The sequence below is a fragment of the Carcharodon carcharias genome, chromosome 11 (assembly GCF_017639515.1).
Source record: "Carcharodon carcharias isolate sCarCar2 chromosome 11, sCarCar2.pri, whole genome shotgun sequence".
Taxonomy (NCBI): Eukaryota; Metazoa; Chordata; class Chondrichthyes; order Lamniformes; family Lamnidae; genus Carcharodon; species Carcharodon carcharias.
In genome coordinates, this window is record NC_054477.1 from 28467312 (window position 1) to 28485871 (window position 18560).

At 38.1% G+C, this 18560-nt stretch overlaps 1 protein-coding gene across 4 annotated transcripts in view; it reads left to right on the forward strand.

Annotated features, from left to right (window-relative positions):
• The window catches only part of tmem131 (transmembrane protein 131), a 182007-nt gene that overhangs the window by 99572 nt on the left and 63875 nt on the right, over positions 1-18560 (forward strand). For all 4 annotated transcript variants that reach the window (XM_041198868.1, XM_041198870.1, XM_041198869.1 and 1 more), the window contains 8 exons: positions 5655-5778; positions 8009-8125; positions 8684-8806; positions 14506-14586; positions 16434-16584; positions 16679-16735; positions 17399-17460; positions 17554-17662. In XM_041198868.1, coding sequence (XP_041054802.1) covers positions 5655-5778; positions 8009-8125; positions 8684-8806; positions 14506-14586; positions 16434-16584; positions 16679-16735; positions 17399-17460; positions 17554-17662 — 824 coding nt within the window. The remainder of the gene's footprint in view (positions 1-5654; positions 5779-8008; positions 8126-8683; positions 8807-14505; positions 14587-16433; positions 16585-16678; positions 16736-17398; positions 17461-17553; positions 17663-18560) is intronic.

Below are 18560 nucleotides of genomic sequence, written 5' to 3' on the forward strand. Positions count from 1 at the left end.
TGTTTTTTGTTATGGGAAGGAAACCTCCTGCTGATTACCATGTACTGTCCCCCTCGCATTCAACACCACTTGGAGGAAACACTAAAGATGGCAAAGGCGTAGAATGTGGGTGGGGTCTTCAATGTCCATCACCAACAGTTGCTCGGTAGCACCACTACAGACAGAGCTGGCTGAGCCCTAAAGGACATATCTGCTCGACTGGGTTTACAGTGTGGTGAAGGAACCAACAAGAGGGAAAAACGTACTTGAACTCCTCACTAAACTGCCTGCTGCAGATGCATCTGTCCATGACTGTATCAGTACAGTACCATGACAGTGACCACTGCACAGTCCTTGTGGAGACGAAATCCTGATTTCTTATTGGGGATACCCTCCAATGTGTTGTGTGGGACTACCACTGTGCTACATGGGATAGATTTTGAATAGATCTAGCAACTTGATACAGGGCAACCGTGAGGCACTGTGGGGCAGCAGAATTGTACTTGACCACAGTGTGTAATCTTGTGGTATGACATATCCCCTGAATTGGTGGTAATGGCAGGATGGGGGATCAATGCTGGTTTATTGGAGAATGCAGGAAAGCATACCAAGAGCAGCACCAGGCATACCTAAAAATTGAGTGTCAACCTGGTGAAGCTACAACACGGCTACTTGCATGTCAAACAGCATAAGCAACAAGTGATAGACAGAGCTAAGCAATTCAGCAATCAACTGATCAGATCTAATCCCCACAGTCCTGCCACATCCAGTCGTGAATGATGATGGACAATTAAACAACTCACTGGAGGAGGAGGCTCCATAAACATCCCCATCCTCAATGATGGAGAAGCCCACCACATCATTGCAAAAGATGAGGCTGATGTACTTGCAACAATTTTCATCCAGAAGTGTTTGAGTGGATGATCCATCTCTGCTTCCTCCGGAGGACCTCAGCATCACAGATGCCAGTATTCAGCCAGTTTCTTTCCCTCCATGCAATATCAAGAAATGGTTGAAGGCACTGGATACCTCAATGGCTATGGGCCCTGACAGTATTCCAGCAATAATACTGAGAACTTGTGCTCCAGAATTTGCCATGCCCTTAGCCAAGCTGTTCCAGAACAACTACAACACTGGCATCTACCTAGCAATATGGAAAATTGCTCAGGTATGTCCTGTACTCAAAGCAGGACAAATCTAACCTGGCCAATTACCACCCTATCAGCCTACATTCGATCATCAGTAAAGTGATAGGGATTATCAACAACACTATCAAGCAGCACTTGCTTACCAACAATCTGTTCACTGCTCAGTTTGGGTTCCGGCAGGGTCACTCAGTATCTAACCTCATTATAACCTTGGTTCAAACATGGACAAAAGAGCTGACCTCCAGAGGTGAGTAATTGGCCTTGACATCAGTGCAGCAGTTGACCAAGGTGTGGCATCAAGGATCCCCAGCAGAACTAGAATCAATGGGAATCAAGGAAAACTCTCCACTGGTTGGCGTTATACCGAGCACAAATGAAAATAGTTATGGTTGTTGGAGGTCAATCATCTCAGTTCCAGGACTTTGCTGTAGGAGCCCTTCAGGGTAGTGTCCTAGGCCCAACCATTTTCAGCTACATCAATGACCTTTTTTCCAGAAGTTCAGAAGTGGGGATGTCCGCTGCTGATTGCACAAGATGTTCAGCACTGTTTGCGACGACTCATACTGAAGGAGTCCATGTCCAAAAGTAGCATGTTGTTATGATAGCCAAGTGATATTTGCCAGGCTGACCAAATCCTCAAGGGAAACTTGGCCACACTATCACAATGGTTTTGTAATTTGTATTTATTACCAGAAGGTTTGTGCACAGAATTCAGAAGTAATGAGTCCACTAACACCTTCAGAGATTTTAAAAATTAAATTAAAACTTTTAACGCAGAATAAAACACACACACGATCACAGTTACTTAATATTATAACAATTCTAAAAGTACCTAATTAACTAGAACCCCAGTGATACTCCCCCTGGTTTTTTAAGGCAGTAGTTCAAAATATATTTTAAATTTATAGATACAATTCAGCAAGGTTACCTGAAGCACCCATTTAATAGTGGAATTTCAAAGGCTTTTAACAACTTTGGTTACTGGAACAGCAGACTTCTGCAAAGTGGCTAGAGGCTCATCCCAAGTATGTTTCACACAATGTACCTTTCGGATCTCACCCGACACCGCACGCAGCATTCCATCCACCCTTAAGTATATTTCCTCCTTCTTTGATATGTAAATTCCATTGTTTACCCCATGTCTTTGGAACTTATTTTTTCCTTGAACATCTTTTATATTATCATTATGGTCAGCACTTTTGGGGAAAAATCAACATCATAACCTTGCTCCTGTTACAAAAGTATAATTTTCATTTTTTTTTGGTTTGTTGTAAAGTTGGTTTTGTGGGTGTGTGTAGATTGTTCAGTCTGTGATTTAATTATATTTTGAGTCAGTTAGACTGCAAGCTTGAAATTAAAAGAAGCTAGGTGTAGAAATTATTTGAAAAGCTAATGAGTAAACATGGATGTTGTCTTAGCAAGTAATGTTTGAAGGGAATTTACATTTTTAGATAAGTAAAAGGATTGTTTGGGTTTCAAATGGATGTTTGTCTGTTTACAACTAGCCAGATAAGCAAGACTAGCAGTGTGTTTATTTTTCCCAAAGGTTGTTGGCTACGTGAAAGCTTTTATATTATGGGAAATGTATAGTTCCAAAGATGTATGGAGCAATGGAATTTACATATTAAAGGGAGAAACATACAAAGGAGAATGAAGGGCTATATGTTGGGGCCATGTAAGATCTAACAGGAATGTGTGAAACAGTCTTGAAGCCTCCAGCCATTTGTTGCATAAGTCTGTTGTGTCCAGTAACTAAAGTTGGAGAAAGCCATTTGGAATCCCAATATCAAGTAGGTTCTGTTAACTTGCTGGCTTTTTAAAATCTCAAATCTGTTTTGGACTGTTGCCCTAAAGAGGTGTGTAACTGGGAATCAGGTTAATTAGGAATTTTAGGAGGAGTTATGGTATTAAGTAACTGTAGTCTTTTATATGTGCTTAAATTCTTTTTTGTTAATAAATATTTTGATTTTTTAAATCTCTAAACATCCTGGTGGACTCACTGCTTCTGAATTCAGTGCACACATCTCATAATAAATGGTTGTGATAGGGTAACCAGATTTCCCTTGTGGATTTGGGCTACCATGTCATAACATCCTATTTACCTTGCCAGTCGTAAAAACCTTATGTCTCTTTTGAAAATCCAACAACACTTCCCTTACTCTAAAATTGCAAATTTCATTCACCCTATCTGCTGACTTTACCTTAGCTCACTCATTAGCATTTCAAATTCCCTTTTACACCTAACTGCTTTGATAATTTCAACCTTGCAGTCTATCTGTCTAATTTAGTTTTCTCTCATGCACATGGATACTTTACAATATCTCACAATATTATGAAAAATGATAATTTTGTGACAAGCAAGACATGGACAATATCCAGGCTTAGGCTGATGAGTGGCAAGCAACAGTTGTGACACAAGGGCCAGGCAATGTCCATCTCCAACAAAAGAGAATCTAAACATTGCCTGTTGACATTCAATGGCGTTACCACTGCTGAATCCCCCCACTTTAACATCCTATGGGTTACCATTTGACCAGGAACTGAACTGAACTAACCATGTAAATACTATGCCAAAAGAGCAAGTCAGAGGCTAGAAATCTTGTCACGAGGAACTCACCAACTGACTCCCCAATGCCTATCCACCATCTTCAAGGCACAACCTCCTTGATTTGGCACCCCTTCCACAACATTCACTCCCTCCACCACTGACGCACAGTGGCAGCAGTGTGTACCATCTACAAGATGCACTGCAGGAACTCACCAAGGCTCCTTAGGCAGCACCTTCCAAACCCACGACAGCTACCATTTAGAAGGACAAGGGCAGCAGACACATTGGAGCACCACCACCTGGAAGTTCGCCTCCGAGCCACTCACCATCCTGACTTGGAAATATATCGCCATTCCTTCAGTCACTGGGTCAGAATTGTGGAACTCCCTCCCTAACAGCACTGTGGGTGTCCCTACACCACTTGGACTGCAGCAGTTCAAGAAGGCAGCTCACCACCACCTTAAGGGCAATTATGGATGGGCAATAAATGCTGGCCTAGCCAGTGATGCCCACATTCCATGAATGAATAAAAAAACACTTGTTTTTGATTGTACAGCATTCATAGTGCAAGGAGATGAGTGTCACTGTGATGTAATCATTTTGCAAGCAAAGTAAAATTGACTAGGATCAAGGTTAGGATGAGTTGAGATTGGAAAATGATTGCAGAGACTTCACATGAGTCTGCTGCATGGATCGCAGTCTTCCAGCGGAAGAAATCCGTAGACCCATTTTACAATGCTGTTGGTTGCTATGATGGAAATATAGTACTTTTTTTTAAACATCATTTGAGCTTGAAGTCCTTATTAGGAGATCAAATGGGCTGAAAAACCCACTTCTTCAAGGCCTACTGTATACTTCTGTGTTGACTAATATTTTTGTGAGATTAAGCATTTTATTTGAATAAGACACCATTAATTCCATTTGGCCTAATCCAGAAAATATGCTAAGATTTGAATACTTCCTAAGCAATTGCATCAACTCAAAATAAGGGTGCATGATTTTGAAGTTGCATGTCATTTTTTTTGCATACTTTAATTTTAAGTAGAATATAAAGCAGTATCTTACGACTTGACCATTACATAATATGCAGCAACTATGAGTTCAGGAATACTACTTAATGTAAGAATAGTGTTCCTTTAAAGGTGTTGCCTCTATCATCTCAATTCTAGATTGCCTTTCAAGAAGTTCAAGAATTCAGCATAGCAGCAAAAAAATACAATGTAATTGTTTTTGAGAGATTTCCTTAATAAATGCCTAATTATCTTCCCATATGCAAGATGACTTGTTTTCCTACCATTTGCCTCTAATTAATTGGGATGTGTGAAAGTGACCTGAGCAGGTTTGCTTTTCATTTTAAGTGTTTAAACAAATAAGTTTTCTCTCCAGTGTTTCGCCAGATGACCTTGACTGAGCTAGGGAGCATTGTGGGCAATCCATGGCTTGCATGAAAGTTTGTGTTTGAGTAAATTTGTTTTAAACTGGAATTGTATCAAGTTTATGATGTCCTTGAAATTATTATGCATTTGAAATATTCTGATCTGCGAATAGATTACCAAGATCATTTGAACTCATTTGTGTTAAACTTTGACACCTATTGTGTCCATAGAAGTAGGATGAAAGCCCCACATAACTTCATGTCTGGTCCCTTTTTATAGTGACCGAAGCAAGCAAACTGATCTGAATTATGAAATTGGCTAAGGATTTGCTTTTCACCAATGAGCATTTGTAATGTGATGGGTTACTTCCATGTCAAATTCTGGGAACAAGTGTAGTGTAATATTCTATTACACAGCTCTGATACTTGTACAGGAGTTTTAAATAGCTGTAAACATAAGTCTGTGATAAAGCAACCTGCCTCTAAAGTACCTTGAATTTTTTGCTACACTAAAGGTGCTAGTGTGTACTTTGTGGCAAACTTGACTAGTGGATCTCTTGTGATGATGATGACTTAATGGTTATATATCTGTTTGCCTTCACAGGCCAGTGGGAATGCCAAAAATGGAAAAAGTATACTTGCACAACCCCAGCACAGAAGAAACAATAATTTTAGTATCAATATCAGCAACAACATCACACTTTCATGCATCATTTTTTCAAAATAGGGTAAGAACTTTGTATTTTGCATTTGTTGAAATAGCTGCAGGAAGTGGCACTTTGTCATGTGTACATTGGTGAAGATTTCTATTCTCCGCAACATATGAAGTTAATCTGTAGCCAGAACATGCCATAAGGGAAAATATGTAACTTAATGAAAACTGTTTGCATCACTTGCAGTGACTGCAAATGAAAATGTTTGCCATACCAGGAAGAAAATAGGGTACGTGGCTGGCTGCACATATTTTAATTATCTTTTGCAGTGCTGCTTGGAATGCAATGACTTGAATGTTTTAAGCATTTTTAAACCACCGAAATGGGTTACAGATTTGTATTTTAGCAAAGCAATACATTTGCATATTTTTTTAGGTCACACTTAGCCTCATGTATAGCTTTTAGCATTCCATTATGGAAGGAACATCACATCACATATTCACCCAAGATAATACCAAGAATGGGAAAATTATGGCTATGTGATACTGGGGCTATTTCTATTGGAGCAGAGATGATTAAATGAAGGTTCTCAATTTATGAAATATGCAGCAAGGTTATTGGAGCATAAAATGTTTTACCATGAAGTGGTAGAGGCTGTGACCATTGTGTCTGTACAGGAAAATTGGAAGGTATTTAAAGAGGAGGAAATGACAGTCATGGGAAAAGAGTGATTGATTAGCTTTGAGTTGCTGTAGTGAAGACCAGGCCCAGACCTGATGGGCAAAAATGGTCTCCTTCTGAGCTGTTGTCTGTGGTATTATTGAATTGCTTTGAAATGCTGTTAAAACTAGAAAATCCTTCAAATTTTATTATTGAAGGGCTTTGATTTACAGAAAGCTAATGATTATTCTTTTTCACTTGCATATTTTCATAAGTAGAGTTACTAATTTTGTCGGGTAGTCCAAACGTTCAAGTTTCTTTTCTCCATAATTAATTCAGCTGTGGTATAATATTTTGACAAGGCGTGGGAGGGGACAAATGTTGAATGTACTAATTTTAATTTACTGTGCAAGTAATGGAGACTATCTGCCAGCATCACTATTAATTGTAGAAGTTATGGTTCACCAAGAGGTCACCAGACTCTAAATTTGTTTAAGTGTGGTAGTTATGTCATCATTGAGAACTAAGATTTGTAAGTGAATATTTATCAAACATTGTTGTACAAGCAAAGCACATGGAGCTTGCTTGTTTGGGGAGTATTTTGTGCCCTTTTTTATAACCAGCCTGCCAACATATGCTAAGTGCATTTAGTACCATTGTAGCAATAGCAGCCAAGTTGTACTAAATATTTGACACACATCCTCCTAGCATTTCCAATTTTGAAACATGGGTATTTATTGATTGTATGCAACAGAGATCAAACTATGTTTGAGCATTAATGCCTGTATATAATAATGTCAGTTGGTTGAAGTAGTGTATAAATGTTTGCATATGTGGAAGCTGCATATAAATAGGGTCCAGTCCCTTACAGTATTTTTCATTGCAACAGTTTCCTTCACCACAAACTTAACTGTTGTAATGAATAATATTGATATTTAGTTTTTGAAGGGAATTCTTCAGTAGGTTAGTGGAATTTTGAAGGCTTGTTATCACCTAGGTTGTTTGTAATGTTTAGGTGATTGAATTTGAAAATTGATCTGATAACATTTCCATGTTTGCTTAACAAACGGTATAAGTTCTACATAATGCACCATCAAAAATTTAGAAAAACAACTGGATTTATGCAACTATTTTTTTGTTACAGAAACTAACAATTTTCATTTCCAGTGATTGGTTTACAAGTTGAGGCTCCAGTGTGTGGCCAGGTCTTGCTCAAATAGACAGACACGGACACCTTGGGGTTCCTCCAAACTTGATCACTGCATGGGCATAAGAACTTGTGTAGTGGCCTCCCTTTGTGCTATACATTTTCTGTTTCAAATAGTGTAATTAGCAGTAGAGCAAGTACAGTTTAGCTGGTAAGGCTGAGTTGGTAGTATTCAATGTACCTTACCAATACTGACAGATTACATATAGTGTTGCAAAATAGTTTTTCTCTTCCAGGCCTTCACCAAACCCCAAATTCTTCCTCTTTAGGTTGACTCAGTTTCTCTTAAGCACAATGCTTAATGTTCACATGAAATGACAAATTCTAATTCTAACTATTTTGGCTGCCACAATAATGTCTGGTGCAGCTATAGGAAGGAATAGAATTGGTAACAGCTACACATCATATAAACTAATTCATATTTTTGATTTTGCCTAGATTATTCCACCAGGAGGAAACACATCTTTTGATGTAGTTTTTCTTGCAAGAGTAGTGGGAAATGTAGAAAATACTTTATTTATTAATACATCACTTCATGGGGTATTTACGTACCAGGTAAGAAAGAAAGACTTTGTTTTTTTAGTGCTTGAGCTAATGTAGCTTGATTCAAAGTTTTAACTGAAATAGAGTTTTAATACCTGAATTTCTTCGATTTCTTTCTCTCTCTCTCTCCTTTTTTCTCTCTTTCTCTCTCCCCCCCCCCCCCCCCCACGAAGCCAAACTTTCTAAATTTCAAATCTCTCCTTGCGCATTTCCATTCATTCAGTGAGCAGCAATGTTGCCTGGTATGATCAACAGACATTTTTGGTACTACTTCCATCTCAACTAAGAGTCTTGTCTCCTCTTGGTGCGTTCTTCAACCAGATTTTTGTGGGCAAATCATAGCATGAGGGATTTCAAGCTCAACTTGTTTGAAACCACACTGCAACCATGAAGTGTTTTGATTTTTTTTTAAAAAAAGTGCTCACCTTTGGCAAAACTGATTTGATGAGATCAACAGAAGCTTACATACCTCACTTCATTTTATTAATTCGTAGTACTTTCTTTATTGGTCTAGGGTGTTTGATATGGTAAAAGACCAAAACTTCATCTTTTTGAATCCTTTTATTGCAGGTGTTTGGTGTTGGAATACCTAATCCTTATCGCTTGCGCCCATTTATAGGGGCAAGGGTTCCTGTAAATAGCAGTTTTTCACCTTTAATAAATATACACAACCCTCACAGTGAACCTTTACAGGTAGGTTTCTTTTTTGGTTTATCCTTTACTGCTGGTTATATATTCCCTCTCTGGTTTGGTGCAATTCTAGAGAAAAGTCCGGATTTGTGGTTTTAAATCTCCAGTCTTGGCCTGGCCTTCAAGGGAGGTCACAATAACAACTATTAGGTAGTTTCTGATAAAGAAAGGAAATGGCCTGGTGGACAGTTTCCACAGCAGGAGAATAGATTTGGTAAATTCACTTCCCAGTGTAATAATATCCCTGTTATCAAGGACATTAGTGTAAATAATACCAATTTTGACATTGTCATGATTTTTCAAAAATATTGTGCAAAGGAGCTAACTTTTTAAATGTCTGGTTTAATGCAACAATTCACATTTCCTGATATGCCCCTTCCTTGTATCTAACTAAAGTAGCCTCATTTTCTCTTGAGTCAAATCTAAACATTCTACCAAAAAAAAACTAGCAATTATATAACGCCTTTTAGAACTTCAGGATATCCCATTGCACTTCACAGCCAATGATGTACAGTTTTGAAGTGTAGTTACTGTGGTAACATAGGCAGCCAATTTGGGAACACAAGGTGATAAGGACCAGATAATGTTTTTAAATTATGGTTGAGGGTTAAGTAGTAACCAGGACATTGGGGATATCCTCCTTGAAAACACCCTTGCTGCTCTTTAGTGCCATAGGATCTTTTATGTTGACCTGAGAGATCAGGCAGGGCCCCTGTTTAGCCAAGGGAGGTGGCACTTCTGACAGTGCAGCAACCCCTTATCACTGCACTGGACTTGGGCTCAGGTGTCTGGAGTGGCACTTAAATCCACAGCCTCTGACTCCAAGGAGAGTGCTACTAAGTGACAAACCAGAGTAGCATTTACATTGTAACTGAGAGTGATCTAGTAATTTTAAGAAGAATGGTTTAGTTTTGCTATTTGAAGCTAGGATATGGCATTCTGCTTGATGGTGTAGTCTGGAAATTATATTGCCTATGAAAGATTGATGATTTTGTTACTTGCATCATTCTATAAATTATTTAAATGTATATCAGGGGTAATACTCAAAATGGAACAGTCCCAAAGCCTTCATTTGACACCAGTTATTTCTGGACTAAGATAATCATTCAAATCCATTTCTTCCTCTTTTCCATTACCCTTAAAAAGTTTTGGTATCTTGCTACTCGGTTGTAAGACTGAAGGCTTTCTTTTGTATTTGGCTGGAAGTGATCAGAAACGTATGGGCTCACTCAGTCTGCTCTTGACATTGAGTGGATGAGAGTTTAAATCCTACCATGGCAATTTGAACTGCATTTTTTTTTTTTTGAAAAGTTAAGCACTGAAAACTGGTGTCCTGGGTAGCTGTGCTCACAAGTTGGGAAAGAAGCACAGCAGTAACAGGCAGCATGTAGAACTGAGAAACTGTGAAGCCTGGGCTTCAAGCTGAGAATGAGAGCAGTTTAGGCACATACTGTGGCTGGAGGAGCTCAGGTTTCATGGGGATGTGGCAGCAACTGCAAAATGAATGAGTCAAATGTGCTAGACTGCCAAAGATTTAGAAAAGCTTAAAAAAAAAATGGCATTGTGACATTGCCAGGATTTTCAGCACTTAATGCGGTAGAAAACCCTGGTGGGAGGAGTGTGGTTTCTCCACGTTGGGAGATATGGTAGAACAGCTTATAGGATTGATTACTCTGAAAGAACAACACACAAGTTTCATGACTCATTGACTTAAATATAGAAAGGAAAGAAGTAAATGACTAGCAGTTCCAAAGTTACTTTTATCCAGGAGGAAGGTTAGGAATGTTGGCAGTGACTTGGAAGTTGAGGTCTGAAGTGACCGTGTTGACATGATGATCTGGAGCTAATGGTGCTCCATCTTGTGGCAGAAGCATGCAGCTGTAGATGGGACTCTGACAGATGGGATTGTTTTATATTGGGACAATCGAGGAGCTATGTAGAGGTGTGATGGAGCTTTTTCAAATAATATTTGGAGTAGATTCATTGTGGCTGCCTATTTTTATTGTTTTTAAGTGGTGGGTCTGGTAGTTTTTGTTACTATTTCCTTGGTGACCATCAGCTGTGTTTTGTTTCTCAAACATTTAAGCAATTGTATGCTGATGTGGCACCTAATGGGGACATCAGCATAGTGGTAATGTTGCTGGACAAGTAATCGAGGTTTGGACTCGTGCTCAGGAGACGTCCAAATCCCACCATGGCTGTTGGAAGAATTTCAGTTCAGTTGATCATTAACTCTGGAATTAATAGTCTCAGTAATAATCATAAAACTACTGGATTGTCATAAAAAGCCATATGCTTCACAAATGTCCTTCAGCAGAGGAAATCTTGTATCCTTTACCTTTCTTGACCATTGTGACACCAGACTCACCAATGTGGTTGATACTTAACTACCCCCTGAAAAGGCTTAACAAGCCTCTCTGATGTAACCTGTGCAAGGGCAATAAATGCTGACCTTGCCAGCAATGCCCACATCCCATGAACGAATAAAAAAAATTCTTGTGGCAACTGGCACATGACGACCAAAGGCAGCCTACTAAATGTGGCTTTTTAAAAAAAATGATTAGATCTGCTGAGAACACTTGATTATTTAATGTTTATAGGCTGTAGACCACTAAACTCTAACTGTGCTTCACCAATTTCTTTAATATCATACATTTAGTGAAATGATCTATCACGCAACTCACTCCAATAATATTAACATCATACTGATCCAAATCTAATGGATCTAATACCTGTAATGGTAGTACTTTGCTATCTTCTAAAACTTATAATGTAACCAACTCTATACAAATATTTTTATTCTACCTCCCTCAAGAGATGTGCAATATTGGCTTGTAGTCCAGTACGCTCTACCCTTCTGTTGCTCTTGAGCTTTGTGTGTGTAATCCCTCTGGCCAACAGCATGTGAAAATTCCAACACCCAAGTAAACTTTCGTACCCAATGCCCGGATTCTAGATCAAAGTTTAGCAATTCTGCTATTACCAGCTGAGATGAAGACAATAAACATCAGACCTAAACTGTTGAAAGAAATTAGTTGATCAATTTAAATCTGGGTATTACTTTGTTAGTGAATGATAGCTTTGGAGGAAATTAACTTTTTTTCCTCCTGCTTACCACTTTTGTTACCAGCTTTATCCATACTACTTTTTGATTACACTTAAGTCAGATAAATGACTTTATACTTTAAGAAGTTCTGACTTCAGCCAATTTGTGTCACAAAAAAGCCTGATGCCCTGAAATAGGACATTTTGAGGTGTGATGCAGCAGACATGCACTGGACATCCACAAGTAGTGATATGGATGTAGTAAACTAGTTGATTGGCACAAAAATGCTCACCGAACCAATATTGAAATTAAGTAGGTCTCGTTTGATTTTGGCCTTCTCAAATTTGAGTACCGTTTTGTCCAGGTCCCAAGCCAGTCAAACTTCCAGTTTAATTTTTTAAAGTTTTGTTAGGGAGCTGCCTTCTGTAACTCTTTCGAGTACAAACCTGTTTCCATCTGTTTCAGATGAAGTTACATTGTTTCATAGTTTGCCATTGTGAGATTTGAACTCTTGATACTCTTTTTGAGTAAACCTGTTTCCATCTGTTTCAGATGAAGTTATATTGTTTCATAGTTTGCCATTGTGAGATTTGAACTCTTGAGTCTTGGGGTTACAAACCCAGTACCATAACCACTTGGCTATTTAGGCCAAGCGAGCTGCCTTCTGTATTTCCAGTGCTCAGTAGTGACCAATAATCATCAATTACCTGATTTGCAGGAGCCAATTAGAAAATAAATAGGAATACAACATTTATGCTATACAGCTTTCTATTAGAGACTACTTCATTCAGTTTTTAAATCATTCAGCTTATCTGATTTTTTTTCAATTACCAATTGTGCTATTTTAAGATAGAATTCAAGAGCAGTTCTAATGAAGATCAGATGAGTTTTATTTGGGTTCAAAGATTAACTATAATTTTATTGACTCAGAAGCTTTGCTAACCCATTGAACTTCCATGGAATCAATCTTTAACAGTAATGCTTAGGGTTCAAATGTTATAGGACTAGAATTCAGAAAATATGGTCTATTAAGAGGTATTACAATGTTCAAAGTATTATCTGGGAATTGAAATACTGTAATTGAAGGGTTAGTTTGTTGCAATGCTACTGATTTAACCTCTCCCTTCTTGCTTTCTCTGAGGAAGTGGGAACAGTGAGAATAGTCTGTTTGAAATACGTTTCTTGTGAGATCAAGCACAAAATTTATGAAATTGTCTTTTAACTTTACCTCCCACACAAAATAGCATCAGTTTCCCCAAAGCAACCACAAATGGTTTCCAGCAGTAGTTTGTCATTACAGCTTATGTAACTGTTTCAACTTCACGTCATTGCAGGGTTCTAGTTACAAAAATTAGTCATTGTGGGGGTAAAAAAGCCAGATTGATATGAATAGATCAGTCTGTATGTTGAGAGAATTAGGACAACCATACTAGAATACCTTGTACTTCTGGAAAATGTTATTTGTCATCTCCTTGGGTGACTGCAGTGTGGGATAGTGGAGTAGTCCCTGGTGTATAATAGGAATGGGGACCATGAGGTTCCCATATATTTTTAAGGGTGGGGTGAGTATGTAATTGCTGTCAACAATCCTGAACTAAAATGAAAAACTGGTGGAAATTACTAATCAATTCATTGGCTCCAGCAAGGGAACATCCTTCCTTCTGAGTGTCCAGTGAATACAGAATTGGATTAGCTTGTTGTGTTGCCTCTTCAGTCACTTTCTTGTTATCTATATTTGTTTGGAAAGTATGAGAGGCACTGGAGGACTGCTATTGCTTTGAATCTATATTTCAGCACTAGCTGCCGCATTCAGGATTTGGGGGAAAAAATGCAAGTACTGTTTATTCTGAAGTGGGAGTAGCAAAATGAGACTGATCTGGTTTTGAGTCTTACAATGCATTTATTCAGCTACCAATTTGATCACCAGTTAAGCAATATTGTTTGTGCTGGCCAGCATCTCTTTGGTTGGAATTCCATTTCTCTGGCCAAGAAGAGAGCACTATAAATGTCTAGTTTACTCCAGCATTAAAATTTAAATGCTATTGGAGCTTTGCAGCAGTGGTGCTCGTCTTACTGAAGCATTTGAAATTAATTGGATTACATAGGATTAAATAGAACATGTGGCACAGAAACAGGCCATTTGGCCCAACCCGTCCATGCCTGTGTTCATGTTCCATTCAACCCACCTCTTTTTTTTCCCCTCATTGAACTGTACACCATTGTAGCCAACTTGTTTCCATCTCCCTCATATGCTTGTTTAGTTTCTGCTTAAATGCATCTATACTATTCAGAACCATTCCCTGTAGTAGCGAGTTCCATGTTCTCACCACTTTTTTTGGGTACTGCAGTTGTTGCATGTAGACTTAAGCATTCAGAAGGCCCTGAGCCCTTTGTCTGATTTGGCACCATGCAGGGCTGCATGTCCCCTAGTGTAAAACTAAAGGAGTGTGAAACTATTCTCCTTCATTTTTCACTCCTCCTCCTCCCCCACCGCACCCCCCACAACCCCACACATTCCCTGCTTCTCACACCACTTTATCTGGAGTCAGGTTACACTCCATGCAACTCTGTTTCTTCACAAATTGTTAAAGCCCAACTTTTCTTTCATGGACTTCGGAAAAATGCTTCATGGAGACTTTGATTTTTATTTGACCAGGTAGTTGAAATGTACTCAAGTGGAGGCGATCTGCACTTAGAGCTTCCAACAGGTCAACCAGAAGGCCCTAGAAAATTATGGGTGAGTATCACAAGTTCATCACTGCTCTGAAACTGGTAAATAATTGTGGGGCAAATTTGATTAATTTGCTTCCTATCTTATAATTGCAGTGCCATATTACTCAATTAAACCAGATTAATAGCTTTTGGAGGACTGGGGTTGGAAGTGGCAAATATACTCTTGTATCATGCTACAGATGTTCACTGATCTGTCTTTCAATGTCATACTGTTTCATAACCCAAATATGTTTTTAGTTTGAGGCCAATCCCTTTATAAGTATGGCTAACAACAGGATCTCTTGCTGGTAATCTTTCCAGTATCAAGAACTTTTTTGATGCATCTTTGAAGCATCTAAGGACATTTTTACTTTTATTAAAGGCACTATATAAATGATTGTTGCCTTTGAGGATGGATGGCTCTGTATCTGCTTTCATCAGTGTAGCTGCTTTGGGTGCTTCCGTCAGTCTGATTGGCAATGAAGGAAAGAGGACTTGAAATGGCAGTTCTTAGACGAATTTGAACTGTTTCTGTTAGCATATAGAAATACATTTTAATTATATAATGCAAAGCCAATTAGGCATAGGGATAGCGATAGAATCTGTGTCAATTTTGATATTTATGCACAGATGCCAAAATGATGTCTGAGCACTTGAACTTGCTGTAGTAATTTTAATCGTAAGAGCAAATGTGGGTGATGGGCAGGAGTTTGGATCCTCAATAGCATGAATATGCACTCTGGTTGTCCAGAGGAGTTTGGTTGAATCATTTGGCTGAAGTAGTATATGGAGGCCCAATGCTTCTCCAACAGCAGTGGTGATAACTTCAATCCACCTTTCAGGAAAAAGATTTAAGACTTGTATGTGATGGAGAAAAACCTGAGAAACAAATCTGGGATTGTGGAAATGCGGTCAGTAATGAATTCCAGCATATTGTTCAATTGCTTTTTGCAAGTTGAATCCTGGATTTGACAGATGGAAACTTACAGTTCCAGCTGGTGGTTCATGTAGGTCCCATGGCATCCATTTAGAATGCCACTGAAGAAATTGTGCAGCAGGTCTTTCCTTGGAAATGCAATTAATTATGCTGGCCACACAGAAGAGAATGGTGGCTTATTGATCAGTTCCAGTGTTTAACTGGATCTGGTAATATGAGCACAATTTATAAATGCACAGCCTTAGTTTATGCTAATGTGTGGGTGTATTGATGTATAGACTGGACTTGCACATGGTCGAATTTGAATGAGTTTAAACTTTATGCAGCCTGAAAACTGGTGCTCTGTTATCCTACGCAAATTCAGTACAACTCTAAATAGCAGCTCTTGTTTTTAATTTAAATACATAGAACTAGCTGCAACTGCGTAATATCTACATTGTCCTGAATATTGGGATTTAATTTAAAATGCAGTATACAAGTTTGTATTTCTAACCTGGATTTTATGACTGAATTAGGGATTGTATAATGGTATAAGCCAAATTCTGTAAGGATTTAATTAATATATGTTAAAGATTTAAGTTGTTTGGCATGAAGAGGAGGCAAATATTCTTTCTGTAACAAAATAACACAATAGACATATTTCCCTCCACTGTCATTCTGGCTGCAAATGTTGTTGTACTATGAACTTGTAATGGGCAAATCTATTAAAGTTTATTTGTGAAAAATTGTTCCACAATGTCATATGCCATCTAATAGCACCTCCAAAACAAAACTTTTATAATCATGCTCCCAATACAGCAGAAGTTCCTGCAGCTCATTGCTGACCACTTGCTTGCTCGGCCTAGCAGGGCTAGGATTTGAGGATAATGTTCTTTGCTTTTCTGTCCAGAATCTCTCTTTTAATAAGAATTAAGATCTTAAGTTTTTGTAACTAGGAGATCCCACCCTACGAAACTAAAGCTGTGATGCGAGCCAGTTTTTCTTCAAGAGAAGCAGATAATCACACAGCTTTTATCAGAATAAAAACAAATGCATCAGACAACACAGAGTTCCTTATTTTACCTGTTGAAGTGGAAGTTACAACAGGTGAGTCAGAAATGGATATCATCTTGCATTTGTTTTCCAGTGTATGATCCTACAGATTTTTTTTTTTAAAAGCAAAAATTTACTCTGATTACAGCACCTGGAATTTATTCCTCAACAGAAATGCTAGATTTTGGTACGTTACGAACCCAAGGTGAGTTTCTAAATTTTATTGATTAATTTAAAGTTACAGCATTGGTCATAATTCATATGCTTTGTATTCCTGCCCCAAACACACGGCTGGCAAACACACTGCTGGCTCCACCTGCCCTTTTATTCACCACTATTTCATTCATTTTCCTCTGCTTTATCTGTCATTGTCACTTTTCTGCACTTCCTCTTTTGGACTGATCCTTGATGATGATTTTCATGATCACCATTTCCATTTCTGAGACTGGCTTTATATTCTAGATTTTTATTAACTGAATTTTAATTCCATCAGCTGCTTTGGTGGGATTTGAACCCATGTCCCCAGTGCATTAGCTGGATTACTAGTCTGGTGACATTGCCACTACACCACACACCTTATTATATTGTGATTTTAATTTTAACTTTTTTTTAAAGCAAATTCTGTGTCTGAATGAGGAGTGTGCCAAAAAAATGACATTCGCTTGTTTACTAATTTCAACTCTTGGAGCAGCATAAATGGTAGTTGCAGAGATGTGAATAGCTTAGACTACCTTCACTTCTAGTGAACATTTAATTCAGAATGACCTGTAATGGGAGAAAAAAGTACATGTAATTGTACTTGTTTTAAATCTCAGCAATCGGCTGATGCATGAGCAGCAAAATACTTAATCTTGTCATTTCTCTGCAGATCTTCCAAAAGTTTTAAATCTTCATTTATTAAATTCAGGAGCAAAAGACGTACCAATAACAGTAAGCTCTTACTTTCCATAACTTCAGACTATAAAATTGTGCTCTTTCATATTTTTGTTTTATAACTGATGTACATTTGTTCTCTATTTCTAGAGTATTAAACCATCCCCACCAAATGAAGCTGTTACAGTAGACTTCAAGCCAATTACACTAAAGGCATCAGAAACTAAATATACCAAAGTTGCTAGTATTATATTTGATGGTAAGTGTATCCCTAAAATAAGTATTTATTAATCCTGAACTGGATAGCTTCGTTGAATGTATTTTGTCACTTAACCACAATACATATTCTTGGAAGTCCTTTATAGTCTATATATTTTCACACAGTCCAATCCTATTATATGTAATATAACCATATAAGCAACACAATGAAAAATGGAGTGTAATTCAGATAGTTCTCTGAACATACCATGTATAAATAACTGCTCCATTATGGAAAGATTTATTTTTATTTACTTTTCCCTTCTGTGGGTTTCTTTGTTCTCTGTTCTCTGCACTGACTATGAACAGGTGTGTTGTCACTACTGTTTAGCTGTCAGCTAAAAGGATGGCCTGATTATTTTTTTTATATAACTATCCCTGTTTGGCAGCATTGGAGAGGTAACTCAGATCAAAAATCACATTCCTAAAGGCAATTCTTGTACATAATATATTGGACTTCCAAATCAGTCCGTTCCAGTTGCTGCTTTCTTTGCTATCTATAGCTTAGCCATGTTGGCAGTGTTAACCCTGCAGTAGTCAGCAACAAACTTAATTCAATTTTGCCAGGTTCCTTATTAGCCAGTCATACGAGCCAGCACCACAGTACCATTGGAATATTGGCCAATTATCTCAGATGTGCTAAAATAAAAGCAAAATACTGCAGAAGCAGGAAATCTGAAATAAAAACAAAGTGCTGGAAAAACTCCAAAGCCTGGCAACATCTGTGGAGAGAGAGTGAGTTAACAGTTCAAATCCAATATGACTCCTTTGAGTAAGTGTAAAATTTGTAATCTGAATTTCACAAAATATTATGTACTTGATGTCAGTGGATCTAACAGGAGATGGTACATATACTGGCATGTCAAAATGCTGTAAGGCCTTTCATTCAGAAATAAAGA